This window comes from Rhinichthys klamathensis, unplaced genomic scaffold, assembly GCF_029890125.1.
Source record: "Rhinichthys klamathensis goyatoka isolate OS25496 unplaced genomic scaffold, OSU_Roscu_1.1 h1tg000256l_1, whole genome shotgun sequence".
Lineage (NCBI taxonomy): Eukaryota > Metazoa > Chordata > Actinopteri > Cypriniformes > Leuciscidae > Rhinichthys > Rhinichthys klamathensis.
Genome location: NW_026606778.1, coordinates 650,234 through 668,630, shown reverse-complemented (window position 1 = coordinate 668,630; position 18,397 = coordinate 650,234). Strand labels below are relative to the sequence as shown.

General features: G+C 37.9%; 3 protein-coding genes across 8 annotated transcripts in view; 2 read left to right on the top strand and 1 right to left on the bottom strand.

Annotated features, from left to right (window-relative positions):
- nid2a (nidogen 2a (osteonidogen)) overlaps positions 1-1,132 on the top strand; it is a 46,900-nt gene extending 45,768 nt beyond the window's left edge. For all 5 annotated transcript variants that reach the window (XM_056267246.1, XM_056267244.1, XM_056267245.1 and 2 more), the window contains one exon: positions 647-1,132. The gene's annotated coding sequence lies outside the window, so the exon portion shown is untranslated. The remainder of the gene's footprint in view (positions 1-646) is intronic.
- A 65-nt stretch (positions 1,133-1,197) lies between these two features.
- rtraf (RNA transcription, translation and transport factor) lies at positions 1,198-5,981 on the bottom strand. The gene is made up of 8 exons (XM_056267269.1): positions 5,815-5,981; positions 5,526-5,650; positions 5,296-5,395; positions 3,098-3,178; positions 2,526-2,614; positions 2,367-2,435; positions 1,761-1,809; positions 1,198-1,676 (listed from the first exon to the last, which is right to left on the bottom strand). The coding sequence occupies exons 1-8, from the start codon at positions 5,873-5,875 to the stop codon at positions 1,522-1,524; spliced, it is 729 nt and encodes a 242-aa protein (XP_056123244.1). The 5' UTR covers positions 5,876-5,981; the 3' UTR covers positions 1,198-1,521.
- Positions 5,982-11,090: 5,109 nt separating this feature from the next.
- The window catches only part of si:ch211-266o15.1 (zinc finger MYM-type protein 4), a 33,208-nt gene continuing 25,901 nt past the window's right edge, over positions 11,091-18,397 (top strand). Inside the window, exons 1-3 of one of the 2 annotated variants that reach the window (XM_056267248.1) lie at positions 11,091-11,258; positions 11,694-11,832; positions 12,356-12,457. In XM_056267248.1, the coding sequence (XP_056123223.1) occupies positions 11,194-11,258; positions 11,694-11,832; positions 12,356-12,457 (306 nt within the window). In that variant the 5' untranslated portion in view covers positions 11,091-11,193. Of the gene's footprint in view, positions 11,259-11,693; positions 11,833-12,355; positions 12,458-15,687; positions 15,844-18,397 lie in introns of those variants that run through there. The other variant, XM_056267249.1, reaches the window with a different exon arrangement.

The window sequence follows — 18,397 nt, the reverse complement described above, 5'->3', positions numbered from 1 at the left end:
TGTGTTGAGCCATTTCACTTTCTTGTTTGATTTGTTCATTGCAAACAGCTGAAAGTCTTTAACATTTTGCTAATAAACCTGATTCGAAATGGGGGTTGAATAATTTTGTTTACAACTATATATATATATATATATATATATATATATATATATATATACACACACATATATTATATGAACACAAACTTTTAAGTTAGATTCAATTATTAGATTTGACAGCACTAAAGCACTCTGTAAATGGGCTTCTGCTAGTGTAGTATAATAACCGAAAAGTACACCTAAAAGCACACGTTTACCATGTAGCAAAATGTGGGTGACCTCTTTTCAAGCAAATAACAGGATAACATTTTTCAGACATGAGCTGTCAACTACAGGCACTTAAGAGAAAAGTACAAGGCACCTGCCTCCAAATCACTGTAGTTTTGACAGAGGCGATGAAACACGGGTGTTGCACCAGTACTTCAAAGCATTTCAGTTTTTTAAAGACCAGAAAACAGTCAAACAAGATCAGAGTAAGAGTTTGTATATCTGTACTAGGATATGAAAGCTGGCAATTTCCCCTGCTAGAAAATGAAATGTTTTCGCATTTGTCCAAACTTGGCTTTCCGTGAAGGATTTCCGACAAGTGTCCCGTTTTGTGTTATAGGAAGACACTAATAACAGAGCCAGCGTTACATGGTGCTATTTTGGGCGAGCGTTTGGAGAGCTGGTGCTGTGGGAATCGCGGCGGAGTCGTGGACCAGGAGAGAGCCGATCGCGGAACCCGCAAGTCTTGACAAACGTCACCGTCAATGCCAAAGTGCAAATTTACAAACATGAAAGCGTGAATATTTTCTCAAAATAGTTTTGTAAATTTGTTTTATACCTCATTTCATTCTACTGTATTTTTGTATGTGACTTTTTGTTATAAAAAACCCCTAACAAATAATAATAATAAAAAAATACCCTGAGTTTAGTTGAGTAATTTGTATGTTAATAAAAACACTAAAACAGTATTTTGGGGGAAAAGGTAAAAAAGAAATATTGCTTTGAACAACCAAAGTGGTCTTTTACCAATCTTAATTTTTTAATCCTTTTTATCTTTTGTAAGAAATGATATTTATAACAATAAAATGTGATTGACAACTTTTAATATGTCTGCTTGCATTATTTTTTGGCTCTGCAGTGATTCTTTTCTTGAATACAGTATATGCACAGTTGGAGGTATAAAGTTGAATTTCTTTCTCCAGGGGTAAAACAAACAGAGTCTGGCCATAAAACTTTGCTGCGTTGCATTAAGGTTTATTATGCAACAAAAAAAAAATAGTCCAGCTTTTTATTGCAGCCCATGTAAAATTTCATAAGTGCATTTTTTTTTTTTTATTACAGGGGGAAGCAAATGCATTATAAAAAAAAAAAATCCAGTTTGGCATTCCCACAAAAATGCCTTGAATTCAAACAAAATATCTGTGGTGTGGTTAATGAAAACAAAGCATGTCTCGTGAAGAAGGTCTCTGCAGCAAGATCCTGGCAGGACGTTTTTTATCTGCCCACCTTTCCGAGGCGGTGATCTGTCTTGGGGTCAGCGATGATGGCCTGAACTGCCACGATAGCCTCGTTGATCTTTGTTTGTAAATCTCTGAGCTCCTCGATGTGAAGCAAGCGAAGAATTCTGGCCGCTTCGTTCAGAGACGCATCTGGAACGATCAAACATTCTTTGTGCTTACAATTCCTCCGAAAGTCAACAGCAAATTAAATGCAGAATGTGCGTGCAAACCTACCTCCGGTATCAAATCCTAAAAGATGCTTGTCAAGAGCGACTGGTAAACCCTACGAAAGGACAAATAAGCAAATGTTTTGAAATCTAAACAACCTTTCATTATGATTTTTTTAAAGAAACTATTACTTTTATTCAGCAAGGATGCATTAAATAGCTCAAACGTGACAGTAAAAACATTTATAATGATAAAAAAAGATTTCCTTTTCGAATAAATTGTTCTTTTGAACTTTAAATTTATCAAAGAATCCTATAAAATAAAATGTATCAGTTTACACAAAAATATTAAGCAGCACAACTGTTTTCAAAATTGATAAGAATTTTTTCTTGAACATCAAATCAGCATTAGAATGATTTCTGAAGAATCATGTGACACTGAAGACTGGAGTAATGATGCAGAAAAGTCAGCTTTGCCATCACAGGAATAAATGACACTTTAAGATATATTAAAATAAAAAAAACATGTATTTGAAATTGTGGTAATATTTAACAGTTTTTACTGTATTTTTTTTTATCAAATAAATGCAGCCATGGTAACCATAAGAGATTTCTTTCAACAACAATCTTCCCGACTGGCCTTTTTCATTTCAGAAGAACATTGAATGCTCACCTCTTTTGCTTGACTGGCCTTTGCAATGGCATCAGGGTTCAGGCGTTCCTGAATCAGGATCCTAATGGCCTGTGATGACAAATGACAGAATAACTTGAGTTTAATTGCACTGGATTCAAAGAAATGTTTCATACCATCAACAAAACGAACCATACTTACTTTAAGCATTACCAAATAGTCATCATGCCGCTGAATTTTGAGAAGATTAGCGAGAGCCGAGACACCAGCCTTAAAATCTGGATTATTAACTAAAGAGAGAAATCACATTTAATATCAGTCCAACATATAATTTAAAACTTTTTTTCCCATGCAAAACTAGTTTGACTTGGTTTAATTACTAATGACCAGAAAACATGATCTCTGAAAATGATGTTACCATAAAAATGCTTGATTTGTGATTAGTGGAAAGAAATCAACTACTCAGACCAAGACTATAATAAAGAAAAGAAAAAACAACAACAGCAGAGCCCAATATTTTCCATTCAGTGAACCCGGTCCTCCCGGTGTGTCATTATTCAGTTGACATCTGGAGGTTTCCTCCAGCTGTGGGTCACTGGCTCGGTTCAGCCCACTCATTGTGGGTTGTGGAGAGAGGTGGGTGTGTAATCAGTTTGTTCAGACATGCTTGGAAAGCTACTTCAGCGATTGAGTTGGTTTCTTTAATCAGCCTCCTCCGTCTCATAACAACAGGACTGGAGACTGGAAAGACGTTTGGGGGAGGGAATACTCACTGTCCAGATTAATTAATGGGTCTGCAGACTTTTGTGCATCATTGGCCTCTGTTGCAGGTTTGCAGTTGCGATATTTCTCGACTGTGGGATGTAAAATAACATAAGTGGTCAGTGCGATGGAAACCAGAGGTTTCAAGTTGTCAAAATTATTTGATAGCATATCTAGGAACATCTTGCTCTAAACATAAATGGAATCAAGATTGTGCAATCGAATGTGTGGGACAGCTGCAAGCTTTACATTTTATTCAAACACTTTGCAAATGCTGCCATCTAGTGGTTTGAGATTGAACATAATTGCTAAACAGCTTTCAATGGGGAAGTCTCACCAATAAAAGGACAAAATAGGTGTTACAACTAGTGATACACCAATATACAGTAGTCAACATTTGAAGTGGATCAAAAAAGTTACTCAAAGTTGTCCTAAGACAAGAACGGGTATTGTACCAAATTCATGTATAACTTTGATGAAAGGTTTTGATCCACTTCAAATGTTGACTACTGTATAAGCATGGAAGTTAAGTACCTAATAATGGCCATGTTGTGTTAACTTGGCAAATTAAAGGCACAGTGTGTAAGTTGCACGCAAGAGGTCTCTTATAAAAAACAATAACAAAGGCGTAGCTTGATGAGTGAATGAGCGTGGAATCATGGCCGGTGTTGACTGGACTCAGGCAGAAATCACGTTCATGGATGAGTTCATGTATTAAAGTTTTATTAATTACAGTGGTATGAAGCAGGGCGGGACGAGAGCCTGGGACTTTTTACTTTGTTGTTTTTATTTTGCTCATATGCCGCATTTCACTCTGTGGCTTTATGAGACACTTGTTGATGCACACTGCAGTAAGATAGATCGATATTAGAATATCATACATTAATGAATAAAAGCTGGATGACTTGTGTTGCTAAATGGCATGTAATTCATTTGAAAACATTGTATGGTGAAGGAAATGCTGTATTACTGTTACTACAAATGAAGCTCTCTGATTATGCCATGTTTGCCATTTGACAAAATAGTGTTGTCTGATTTACTTTTTAGGGTACAAACATGTTACTAGCGGTAAATCAAGAAAACATGAAATTCAAACAATAAGACTAACTGTGTTGAGCTATATAACAATGATTCGTTTTCTGTGGATAAATGTATCCAAACAGTTGCTCACCAGTTTAATAAAACACATATTAAAGTGTCTTGGTGTTCCAATGGTTTCTACGGAAATCAAGGGTTGTGTGGATATGACGTCATTGACAGGTGACGCAATGACACGGGCCATTACACTGTACACTACTTTTTTTATAATTATCATGTCTATTTGTTTATCGGTCTATTATATGTCTATGCAGCAACATGTCGTCCACAACAAATTTCCTTTCGAGGACAATAAAGTTTAATACTACTGCACTAGTTAAAATAGACTTCTCTGGATTTAAACATTGTTGGAAACATTTGGGAGAGTGTAATTACACAAGTCAACAAAATACAGAACAGATTTTTCTAGTGGTTTTTGGATATTTGAATCCAAAAATCGGACACATTGTGCCTTTAAGATAAGTTTAGACCTTCTTCACTATGACATGGATAAACTGCTTTTTGAAAGTAAATAATTATTTTCTTTTGTATAAACTACCATTCAAAAGTTTGGGGTTAGTAATTTGAAAGTCTCTTATGTTTATCAAGACATCATTTCGATTTTTTTTTTTTTTTTTTACTGCTGAAATATTATAAATGTAATTTATCAAAGCTGAATTTACAGCATTATTACTCCAGTCTTCAGGGTCACATGATCCTTCAGAAATAATTATAATATGCTGATTTGATGCTCAATAAACATTTCTTATTATCATCAATGTCGAAAAGAGTTGCATAATATTTTTGTGGAAAACGGCAAAACTTTTATCAGGATTTTTGACTGAATAGAAAGTTCAAAAGAAAAGCATTTATTTGAAATAGTAACCTTTTGTAACATTATAAATGTCTTTATTGCCACTTTTGATCAATTAAATAAATCAATGGTAAATTTGTATTAACATTTTTTTTTTAATTATTATTTTAAAAGCAACAACTTTTGAGTGGTAGTGTATCTAGTGTATATCAGCCAAACCGCTCTCTAGATATTGATTGGCCTTTAAACAAAAAACAAAAAACAAAACAAAACAATATTGGTCGACTACTGGTTTTAATCTCAAATAAATAATCATACCATTGTCTCCATATTCAAAACGAACAGCAAGACCCAGTAGCCAGTCAACGCTCTCTGGTCTTTCCTGAACGCTGAATGGACAGTTCACATCTTGGAGGTACTACAAACACACAACACCAATTAATACATAATATACATAATAATAACGGTATAAAAACCTTACTTTAGGCCTACATATACACTAAACACATACAAATGAAAATAAATCTGTTGATATATATTAGTTTCACCTTTTCAAAATATTTAGGCCAGTCTGAGCTGGGAATATTCCTAAGATTTCCCCGGTCTTCAATTTTGTAGTGTCTGATTTTTTGATCTTCCAGCCAAACTATGAAATTTCTGAATTCCGTTTCATCTGGGTGAAGTAAAGAGCACACACAATATTAATAATACAATTAACATAATAGATTAAACCTAGTTGTGAACGATAAATGCTCTGTTGGTATTCTCCTGAATGGACATGATCAGTATTAGGAGCATGAGGTGGCAACACGTCTTTCATTTATGACAGATTCCTACCTTTACAGTCAAATCCAGTTGGGTTGTGATACTCTAAGGCTGAAAGCTTCCTACGAAACATCCCTCTCACTTGCTAAAACTATTTAAAGAAGTTAACAGATGTATAATTTTGCTAAGGAAGGCACAACCTGCTACAGCCTTCAAATGGCACTGGAACACCGGAAGTAAAATAACCCATATTCTGTTTTCAAAATAAAGGTTTGTATTGAGGCGATGTTGATTAATTATTATTTTCTGTACCAACGACCAGATTTGATCTTTAATCCTTATCACCATCATCATCATCATCATCATCATCATCATCATCATCATCATCATCTTCTTCTTCTTCTTCTTAATTTCAGGGCACATTTCTCCTGAAATAAAATTTTGATATCAGTAAAATTCCAATTAAATTAAGTTGCATAAACTTTCCTAAACTGGTTCTATTCTGCTGGTGGTTCATTTATAAAAATATCTATAATGCATAATGTAAATTAATAGGCATATAACTTAGTGAATGAGAAGCGTTTGTTCTGTGGTGTTAATTGAGAATGTGTACCTGCTGCATACACAGATTTTATTCCTAGATACAAGATTAATTATTGCTAAATAACACACAGCAGTGTTTGACAACATTCACTATTAAAATGGAGTATTCCATATGGATAGTCTACTTTTATGCAATGGAAATGAATACATAATATTGATATTCATATTTTTTCACATTTTCATATTTAATACTGATCCCTTTATACGTTTTTTCATATATAAATAAAGTATAATGTTGAGTTCAGTTACTTCTTGGTTTAAAAAAATATTTAAGTATCTTTAAGTAACATTTAAATTATTAATTGTATTATTGTCCTCTCATACCTTTTCCCCATATTTCCTCTCCACATTTTGTAATTTGATATTCATTGTGTATTGCATAAAAGTGATTGTGTGACAACAATGATAAAATAATTTAAAAAATAATAAAATTGCGACTTTTTGTCTCTCAATTCTGACTTTATTTCTTAGAATTGCGAGTTCATATCTCGTAATTCTGACTTTAAAACACGCAACTGCGACTTTAGTTGTACCTCGCGATGACTTTATAACTCATAAATGAATCAATGAATGCGGTGTCGATATCTTCTATAACTATGGAAGGCCAGAAGGGCAAAAACGTGTGAAACTGTCGTGTAAACACGTACTTACGCGTAGAAAACCAGTAGGTGGTGCTAATGTCCAATAATTTACGCGTTAACAGGCAATTTACGCGTTAACACGTAAATACATGTTAACGCGTAAACTGCGTGTTAACGCGTAATTACTTGTTTACACGACAGTTTCACACGTTTTGGCCCTCTGGCCTTTCACGTTAACGCGTAATTTTGCATGTTTACACGACAGTTTCACACGTTTTGGCCCTTCTGGCCTTCCACGTTAACGTGTAATTTACATGTTTACACGACAGTTTCACACATTTTGGCCCTTCTGGCCTTGCATATATAACGGGCGTGATGGCGGAATCTACACATCTCAATTCTCCAGCGGCAGCCACCTTTGTTGTAAACGAATTCAACCCAAGCGCTCTTTGGTGACGTGGATGATTACGTTACTGTTGATCATCTGTCCATCATCGTATAAAGCCCAGCCTGATAATTTGATTGGTCCGAACAGCTCTGGTTCGAGCATAGTTGCTCCACAATGGATAAAGTTCAGACCGAACTTCCCGACCTCGAATGTTGTGGGTGGGGCTAAGTTCGGCTGGCATCCAGGCTACCTACTTATACTACGCCCTAAAAGTATGTACTATTTTTGTGCAGACAAAGTACATACTTTTGAGTGTGTAGCACTCTTTGAGTGAGTAGACACGCTTTGGGATACACGTCATATACCATCTTTAACGGTTGCTCTCTGTCGCTTAGTTACACGCATCCTGTCACGTAACTGACCTGTCAATCATCTTGTCAAAGATCAAATCCTCCACATTTAATTTAATTTCCTATTGTATCTGAGAGAAATGCATGGATAACATTACTTAAATATTTTTTTATCAGCTTAAATGTTGATTATTTGTCACTCAAACCCCTTTATCTAAACCTTAAAGGAGCCGTATGTAAGATTGTGGCCAAAACTGGTACTGCAATCACTTTCAAATGACTGTAGAGCGGTGTATCCCCTCCCCCTCCCCCCTGACTCGAGGTTGCCAGATAGGCTGCAGGATCCAGCAGGAACGTGACGAGCTGCAGCTGTGGTAACTAGAGCAGAGCTGGCAACCTGAATGCCTCAACACTACTGACTTCGTGATTGGTAGATAGGTGGAGGGCGGCGCATCAGACCAAAACACAACATGACAACATCAACATCAGTTGAGGGCTGCAACTTCACTTTTTAAATGACAATATCCTGGCCGGACTACTGTTGTCAGTGATATAAGTATTTGTAGTGAACATGATTTCTTAATGTCTAGTGACATATCAGGGCCATTTTATGATTAATTGAAATAAATTTCTTACATACAGCTCCTTTAACCGTCAGTCGCGCATATCCGCCATGTTTTGTAGCATTCTGAACAGTTTTTAACTTGTGTTTGTAGTTCTGAACTGGATCCTCCTCCAAAGCACAATGGGTTGTGGGCAATATTAGGTGTTATAGGCTGCGTTCCACTATGGTTCCCCGCACATGACATGCGGGAAAAAAAATAGTAGGCTAAATATAGGCACGATTTACTAAATAGTGCCCACGATTTAACTATTTCGTTCCCTTGATTTGCTATCGTGCACACGATTTATAAATCGAAGGAACAAATTAGTTAATCGTCTGCACAATTTGCAAATCGAGGGAACGAAACAGTAAATTGTGCAGATGTTTTAGTAAATCAAGGGAATGAATCAGTAAATCGTGCACACAATTTACTTTTTTTTTCTTGCATGTGCACGGGGCTCCGTAGCATAATAGTGTATATATTAATTATTTTGAGATTTAATTGCATCTTACTTGTAGCTACCTTATTCACAGTCAAAGTTTATACTATTGAATTTTTTTTTCGTTCATGTAAATTAATTTTTCTCCAACAGCTCATATAGCCTACCTGTAGGATTTTATATATTTTCTCCAACAACTTATGCATATAGAATGGTGCATAAAACAAATTGATAGGTAAAAAGGGGTTAAATCAGCTCAAAAGTGAATTCCAAGTGATCAAGGGCGTAGTGCGTTCCATTTAAACCTTATTTACGAGTTCCGCCAGTAGTTTTTTTTTTTTTTTTTTTTTTTTTGCAGAAGAACAATCAAATAACAAATAAGTATACATGAACATTTCAACAATGAAGTGACAATGGAGGACAGCGTAATAAAAAAAAATAAAAAAAAAGTTCCGCCAGTAGTGGGCACTCGTGCAACATAAGCAATGACGCACATCCGAGTGAACGAGACGGAGGGAAGTTAAGGGGAGTGGAATCATAGACAGTATAAGAAGTGGACAGAGCCATCTCATTGGAACTCAGTTGAGACAGTTGAAGCCCATTTTTAGCGATTTTTGAGCACTTCCGTTCCTGACGCGCAGACTCAAACCGACTCAAACTAAGCTTGATGACGTGAGCAACCTGTCTGACAGACGTTAATCTTCTAGTAGCTGTGCGTGAAATTGCCAACGTTAATCTTGCAGAGACGGGGAACTTGAGCAAAGAGTTCTTTGGCGTGAGTGAGCAGGAGTAAGTATTCCGTTGCTTTTATGGACTCATTATCTATGGGCTTCTCCCTTGACGGGACGTCCCCCCGATTGCCTGCGAGCTTCTCCTCCTGTCTGTACGGTAATTTCTGTACAGCGCGACAGAGAGTCGAGTGGTTATGACGCAATCGTTAGCCTATTTTTACTAAATCTGTTTCTGCGGGGCCATAATGTAACATAGAAGGTAAGGGAGCCCTTTATACATTGTCGTGTTTCTTTAGAAATAAATAATGGACAAATGGAGTCTTTAAACGCCTCAGATGTAAAGTTATTCGCTGTCAAAGTGACGCCAAAATGAATGGGAGTCAATGGAAATGCTAACGCAAGTGAAGTTCTGCTACAACATGGCGGCACCCGGCCGGCTTCAACTTCCGGTCGATGGATTACCCCCTTGAGTGGAATGCATGCAGGCTGCAGCCAGTGAGCACGGATCCACACCCAAGGGGGTAATCCATCGACCGGAAGTTGAAGCCGGCCGGGAGCCGCCATGTTGTAGCAGAACTTCACTTGCGTTAGCATTTCCATTGACTCCCAGTCATTTTGGCGTCACTTTGACAGCGAATAACTTTACATCTGAGGCGTTTAAAGACTCCATTTGTCCATTATTTATTTCTAAAGAAACACGACAATGTATAAAGGGCTCCATTACCTTCTATGTTACATTATGGCCCCGTAGAAACAGATTTAGTAAAAATAGGCTAACGATTGCGTCATAACCACTCGACTCTCTGTCGCGCTGTACAGAAATTACCGTAGAGACAGGAGGAGAAGCTCGCAGGCAATCGGGGGGACGTCCCGTCAAGGGAGAAGCCCATAGATAATGAGTCCATAAAAGCAACGGAATACTTACTCCTGCTCACTCACGCCAAATAACTCTTTGCTCAAGTTCCCCGTCTCTGCAAGATTAACATTGGCAGTTTTCACGCACAGCTACTAGAAGATTAACGTCTGTCAGACAGGTTGCTCACGTCATCAAGCTTAGTTTGAGTCGGTTGGAGTCTGCGCGTCAGGAACGGAAGTTCTCAAAAATCGCTAAAAGTGGGCTTCAACTGTCTCAACTGAGTTCCAATGAGATCGCTCTGTCCATTTCTTTTACTGTCTATGATCCACACTCCGAAAATCCACCGGATATAGTAGACCATCCGGGGACTTCTGGCATACTCTTTTCAACATACTATGCTTTGGGACACACTTATTTGAATCTCACATACTTAGCTTGGAAAGTATGGATATTGAGACGCAGGGCTATCCTGATCAAGCGGCAACATTCCGGTCCCTCTTGAATCCAACACGGAAGTAACTTAAATTGCAATTCATCGACGGGCCGCTAGAGACAGGCTCCGAAAGAGAGTCCATCCCATAGACCACCAATGTTAAAATGCCCAACTTTACAGCAGAAAAGAATATGTTTACAGCCTGGTACAAAAAGTGATTTTGGTCTATATAGCTAATTTTGCCCTTCATGACAACTGTGAGGGGGCTGACTTTTTTTTAGAACTCATCCGTTTAAATTATATTAAGCCTTGCAAGTTATGCATAAATAAGGCTGGCCACTTGAATGACAGGTGGATTGCCGCTAATGTATCTACTGCTGTCTGTTGACGTCACGTCACATCAGCACTTGGCATCTCTGCCGTTTGTACTTTTCTCGGGATTATTTCAAACAATTTTCAAATAATATGTCTTGCTCTGCGATTAATTGTACTAGAAGAGCGTCCAAGAAGTCTGGGGTACATTTTTTCCGGTGAGTGAAATTCTAATAATAAATTATATATAATAAATTGTATCTATTAATTTATTTAAAACTTTACTACACTTCAGAATGCGACAGACTGTGATTAGATGTAGGCTGAATAAAGCAGTCTGAAACGTTGGCATAGATATAGCCTAGCCTGTTACGCCTGCATTTCATAAATAGCGTAACATTTACTAACACACTATTGGAAGTATTTGTTTTAATTGTTGACATGTCCTCAAAAATATATGTAGGAAATATGCCTATAAGTACTCAAGAATAGACAGTGCAGCGGAAACGAATGAGGACTGTGATGTCCACCACCGTTTTTAAGATGAAATATTTTAATTATGACCTTTTTGACACAGTAGTAATTCAAGTATTGTATTGTTTGCATGTAAAGTAGCCTGTGAAGGAGGTTACTATCTATTTGTCTGTGTAAAGTTTTCCTCTAGGTGATTCAGACTATCACAGGCTGGATCAGTGGGTGCACAACATTAGACGACTGAATTGGACCCCTAGCAAGGATTCTCGACTGTGCAGTGAACACTTCGAGAGTCATCACTTAACCACTGACTCCAGGGTACAGAGACCTTGTTTCATACATTACAAAAAGTCAAGCAACTTATTGGTTGAAATTGGCGAAGTATTGACCATCATACATGAATTTACATTACATGTCATCAACTAAGTATTTGACTAGGTCACTGTTAAGGTGAAATTAGTGACGCACTGACGCAAAAATCCAAATGAAGATTTTAGCAATCAAGCAACATGACCACTTTTTGCCAACCTTTACATTTCAGTGCAATTAAAATGCAAATACCCTATCACTGAGTGAGAATTGCAAAAAAAAATCTCTTTGTGAAATTCATGTTGGAAAAATTATTCTCCAAGTGAGACAGCAGAACACAGCATGATTCTACGTGACAGTTATTGAGAAAAGTTGCATATTCTTTTAATAGCAATAATAATTTTAATGTGTAATCTGTACTTTCATACTATAGACCGATTAATGAAACAAACACATACACCTCTGTTATTAATAACAGCCATTTACTCTGCAATAATGTCAAATTTTTTATGTTTCTTGTCATTTTTATTAGGGAAGGACATGCCTGAAGAACACCTCTGTGCCTACTGTTTTCTCCTACTACAAGCGGAAAGAACAAAAGCCAAGAAGCAGACGCTTGGTAAGTATTAATGAGGTAGTAAGTGGCATCCCTATTTCTGCTGTAAATAGTAATGAGGGGAGCTTGCATATGTAGACAATGGGAGTAGTGCCAACAGCCTTGCTGCCAATCAGAGCAATGTCATGATGATGGAAGACACATCTGAGAACAGGCATTTATTTGTTGCTCAAGTCGTCATGCACAATGACATTGCTCTGACAGTGAATGTGTGTCAAGTCAAGTCAAGTCACCTTTATTTATATAGCGCTTTTTACAATACAGATTGTATCAAAGCGCTTCACAGTGATAACATGAAAACAATATAACAAAAACAATATAACAATATAACAAAGTTTGTTTCTAAAAGAAATTGCGTCAACGTCCACCTTAAGTAAGGCAGATCAATAATATTATTGAATATTAAATGTTAAATGTCCCCAACTAAGCAAGCCAAAAGCCAAGGCAACAGTGGCAAGGAACCAAAACTCCATCAGGTGACAGAATGGAGAAAAAAACCTTGGGAGAAACCAGACTCAGTCGGGGGGCCAGTTCTCCTCTGGCCAACGAAGGAACAGTGCATGATTCGGGCAGCATTACAAGTCAGATTGGATCGGAACATTTAGAGTATTTTTTGGAAGTCCAAGTATGCACGCCGGTCTTAAGACGAGTTGTTGAGGATCAGTGGCGTCCACCATAGAGAGTCCATATCGCCCGTGTTAAGTCGTCACTTCATAGGCTTTGTGATTGGAGCATCCGAAGTCTCCGTGAGAGGCTGGATACAAACTGGAGCTGACGAACGCCATTTTCTCGGGACTCGCGTCCCGAGATAACAGCAGAAAAGCAAAGGGAAAATAATTATGTGTGAGGATGTTGGTTTGGGTAGCAGCGTTCAACACACAAATCGGAGTGGAAAACTAGCACACTCAGCATCAGGTCACTTTTACACTATGCCTAGCAGCTCTCTGAGTGATCACTGCTACAATATTTCAGAATCTTTCCGAAAACACTTAAAGGGGTCATATAATGGTACATGCACTTTTACAAGTTGATTGTACTGAAATGTGTGTTGGCAGTGCCTGTACACAACCATCATAAAATGATAAAAATCCATCCAGTGTTTTTTTTTAAATCTCCTTATATGTTTTCCCCTGCCTCAAATCAAGCCGTTCGACCGTGTGACGTCACACGGTCAGACGCCCCTCCCACGATTGTTGATTGACAGCAGCGTTTCAACACAGACCCACCCTCGCTCAATCGCTGAGCGAGCTGTGCGATCGCTGAGCGAGCTGTCAATCATAGTCTGCGCGGACCGGCGCGGTCATTGTTGATATGCTGGAGCACTGTCTATGAGCAGAATGGCGTCTAAGCGATTATGGTGTTCTGTTCTTGGGTGTAATAACGAACACAGCAGTCATTTTAATGTTCCTAAATCCGAACGCAGACGCAGTGGCTGAGTTTGTTTTCGAAGGGAATATTCCCCACGAGCAACGTCAATGCTCTCATGTTTGCGCGAATCATTTCTCACCAGACTGCTTTATAAACGAGGAGGGTCAGTATAAAGCTGGTTTTGCTAAGAAGCTTCTCCTGAAAAAAGGATCGGTATCAACTATTCGTGTTCCTGCTGAACCTCCAGAAGAACTGAAGTGAGTGTAACGTTTTTTTAACCTTTATATTAATATTTATATTAATCTTTGCAAATCGCTAGCTGCATGCTTCACGATGAATGCGGCTAAGGTTTACACTTAGGGTACATTACGGCATGTTTTCTATGTACAACATTCTCAATATAATTCATAATACCACGTCTATAATGAACAACGCGTTATGGTTATTGTGTTACAAACGGTGTACGCACAGAACAGAGGGGCGGGGTGAGCAAAGCTCATTATCATTTAAAATCATATGCACTGAAACCGCGTGCTGAAAACAGACCTGTTTTTGACCAGGTAAAATAAGTGTTTTCTTACAATACTAATGAGAATTTTTAATTAAAGTATATTACAAACTTTTAATTTAGACCCTAAAGAATCATATTAGCTTGTACAAAAATGGCATTATATGACCCCTTTAAAAGGAAAGCTTATAGACCTTATGTAGCCCCGCCCCTTTTCAGCGCTGCGCTCGTTGTCTTTTGTCTTCCGGTCTCTGTATTTTCACAGCGATCTTGCCTTATTAATGAATGGCTCGTTTTAAAATCTTCCCGGTCTACTGACATTTGTTAAGACATCTGCTTTAAACATTACAATCCTCATGATAACTTTCGTTAACTTTACATTAAGTAAATTCACTTCAAAAGCTAGTTTCTCCTGGACAGCAATGCCATAGAGATATACAGAGCGACCGCAAAAACGGAAGTTCAAAGACAATATTCTAAAGATGGCGGCGCCCTTGTTTCTCTGGTGCATAAGGTCTATAAGGTAAAGGACAAGCTATGTGTAGCTCGCCAAAAGCTGAGGTTGAAAGGGCAACAGAAATGTGTAATCAAAGTGCTTCAGAAGAAATTGATCATTTCAACTGAATGTGCCTCTCTTCTTGAAATTCTGGATGATGTTCCCCGAGAGATCTTTTAGAGAATCCAAAAGAAGAAAAAGTCTCTGCAGAACCTCAATTTACTGTTGCTTCATTCACAGCTTTAAAATGTCATGTTGCTGAGCAGAAGAAAGTCGGAAAAGACACAGTTTTCTCATTGATGATGGATGAAATGTACTTTCATAATCAAACTGAGTTTGGCGGGGACCAAATTCATGGCTATGTTGACATCAGTGATGGTGAGACAGAAAATGTTGTGGCAACATGAGCACTGGTCTTCATGGTTGTTGCAATCAATGAGTCTTGGAAGATTCCCATTGCTTACTTTTCTTATCAATAGCATGACAGGACCAGAGAGAGCAAGAATCATCCAAGAGACAGAGCCTTGTTAGGCTTCATGCAATCGAAGTAAGGGTTGTCTTCTTGACGTGTGATGGACCCTCCCAAAACTTACCAACGATCAGGGAGCTTGGTGCAAACTTGGGCATCAAGACATGAGACGTTACTTTCTCCATCCTGAGGATCACACACAAAAATCCATGTGCACTTGCTTTTTTTGCTTAATGCATGGCAGCTTTATAATAAAATAAAACACTTAGTTGCTTTATAATAATACATTTAATATTATAAATGGAATTGTTAAATGATTGCTTTTATTGCACATTAATAAATTATTCGCATTTGGAAGAGTTTATGTGCTTCTGGGTCTGCATTTCCCCTCCCGGACACCAGGGTGCAGCAGAACACATTGAGCTTGTTGGGAAGCAGCAGGAGCTCGAATCGCGTTGTTGCTTTGGCGAAAGGCTTTGTACGTACAATTCTACAGTGAAGACGTTTAAAACATCAGGAGAACGCATGAAAGCCCCCGTTTGAAAGCTGATCTTTATCTCTTCGTGAGTATATAATTAAACGCACACAACTCTTTTAATTTATAGCATCATTTCCTCTCTGTTCCCTCTCATATGTAGCATTGCTAGCACGCATGCGAATGCATAACGCAGGTCTGCGAGTACGATGCTGATGATCAATAGTTTTAAGCTCAGATTTGATAGTAAACAATTAATAAACGCTTGTGTGCACATGAGATCGCTGTTATTAGATATATTGTGTTGCATTATTAACATGGCGGAAAATGCAGTGCATGCAGGGGTCTGCAGCAGCAGGCATCTCAATGAATTTCTCAAAAGTCGTTAGCTTGTGTGGCTTGGGTTCCATTGCAATGCTGGTGACCCCTGTATTGAAATACATGTGAATATGCACCGATAAGCTTCATTATAGTTTATTTTCAGGTGTGTATGTGTTCTAGCTGCAGACCTGCGCCTTCAGCACTCTATGACGTCACGCGCACTCTCGGCCAGGGAACCGGAAATACGTAATTAGTTGGTTTAGCCCTGGCCCCTCTCAATGAAGCATTTTGCCCCCAAAACATTTTGCCTCTCCCTCTATACGGATTCGCTACCGACCGTATTTATAATTCCAATTAATCACTATTTATCTGCTAAGGTATTTAGAATTAAAGATCGAGTAAATATCAATATCAGTGTCAAAAGGGTCCTTCCTACTACACAGTGTATGTTCATGTCTCTATCAAATGGATACAAGTTTTAAAAATACTAATGAAATGATAATGGCGCCAGATTTTTCTTCCGAAATGTGTCTTAAATCTGAGTGTAACGGATTATTGAAAATGAAAAAAGTGTCCCACACTCTTTTTCAGCAGCCATCTTGGTTCCAGAAGTATTTTTTTCCATTCATTTTTCCCATAGGGATTTTTTAAAATAGTCTTCTTAGGCTATATCTGAAATCACCCCCATATCCTTAAAAAGGGCACTATTTTAATGGACAGCCATTTGTAGTGGTGTCCGAAACCATAGTGGAAGTTATCGAGTGCACTTATTCGATCCCACAATGCACCGCAATAACGAGTGTACAACCAATGTACTCTCAATGGCTAGAGAATACCCATAATGCACTGTGACGTAGGGCTGGGCGATATGGCTGAAAACTGTATCACGATATCAGTGTTTCATATCGGTCGATATCGATAATTATTGATTTTTTTATGACCCATTTAAAATAAGGACCAGGAGAAAAAATATATTACATTTAAACATTTTTATTTTAAACTTACCCTTCCTCTGATTACAATCCCAAGACAGAAATGTCAACACAATCATGGAAAACTCAAATAATTAGAATGTAAACATAAGTCTAAATTCACAATCAGACCGGCAAACTCCTCAGAGTAAAAAAGGTGACAGTGGCGCGGCGGGACGGGGGTGGTGGGGGGTTGTGATCGTACGTGCCCCCTGCTTGATTTCTTTTTTGAGACATCACGGTTCGGTACGATTTCGGTACAATGGAGTAAAAAGCAAAACAGAAATATATTAGGCATTTTTATAAATGTCTTAAGCCTTGTATTTTTTAAATAAGTTTTATTAATAAAGGCATAGAACCAGTTTATTTATAGTGCACTGATAATAGTTTTATGTAATTGGTTTATTAATTAAACTAATAAAAAGATAGATATGAGATATGTTTGGTAATTGTACCTGAATGAATTTAAAATTAATTTGCTATATTTCAGATCAATATATTTGTTTTCCTTAATTTTAATTAACCCTAACTTTATTCTCATCAGAATTATAAATAATTGATTTCCGTATAAAATAATCTACCAACATATTTCACTTTCTTTTTAATCAATGTGTAACTTAAAAATAAACAGATTAGTGCTCTGTTTTGAGGACAAGAAATAAAAACCAATGCGATATGATGAATGTCCAAAAGATGGAACACACAGACTGTTTTAAAAAGGGTTGGATAAATATGTTTTGCTTTTAAAACGGTGTGTACAGTTGTAGGTTACAGTTTGACAAGAAATACAGTGTGACAAAAGCACAATGTTGTGTTTTATTGCGAGTATAGGCCTACACAAATATAAGTAAACACTTTGCAGACTGAATGATGTCCTGTATTAACAAAATGACGGAGTATGTTTTTATGTCTCCACTGTTCGATCGCGCCCGCGTGTCTCTCTCTCTCTCTCGCGCGCGCGCGCGGAGTCGGACACACACACACACACACTCCAGCATTGAAATCTTGACATCGCAGCCTGTTCATTATGCTGTGTTCACATCAAACGCGAATAGAGCGAATTATCCAATAATGTTTCGCAACTCTAGCCTGCATGGCATGCAGATGAAGGGCACTCATTTTCTGCTTATCAATCGCCGGTTACTGAAGAGGAACCCAGCAGCACGAGACAACGATATGGCGCAACAAAACTGACACGTTACATGATTGCCTGAGCGTGTCACTCCCTACGTTGCTAGGTTACCAGAGAGCGCGTGCCTTTGATAATGCAACCAAACTTGCTTCGCAACCTGTGGTTTCTTCCGACGAAGAAAAAAAATATCGAACGTTTTATCGAACGCATTTTTTATT

Bases quoted from the DNA above. Each gene is read 5' to 3' on its own strand.
- rtraf (XM_056267269.1), bottom strand. From the start codon at position 5,875: ATGTTTCGTAGGAAGCTTTCAGCCTTAGAGTATCACAACCCAACTGGA. The intron at 2,615-3,097 runs GTGAGTATTCCC...TTCTCTCTTTAG, and splicing joins CCCATTAATTAATCTGGACA to TTAATAATCCAGATTTTAAG. The intron at 2,436-2,525 runs GTAAGTATGGTT...TTGTCATCACAG, and splicing joins ACTATTTGGTAATGCTTAAA to GCCATTAGGATCCTGATTCA.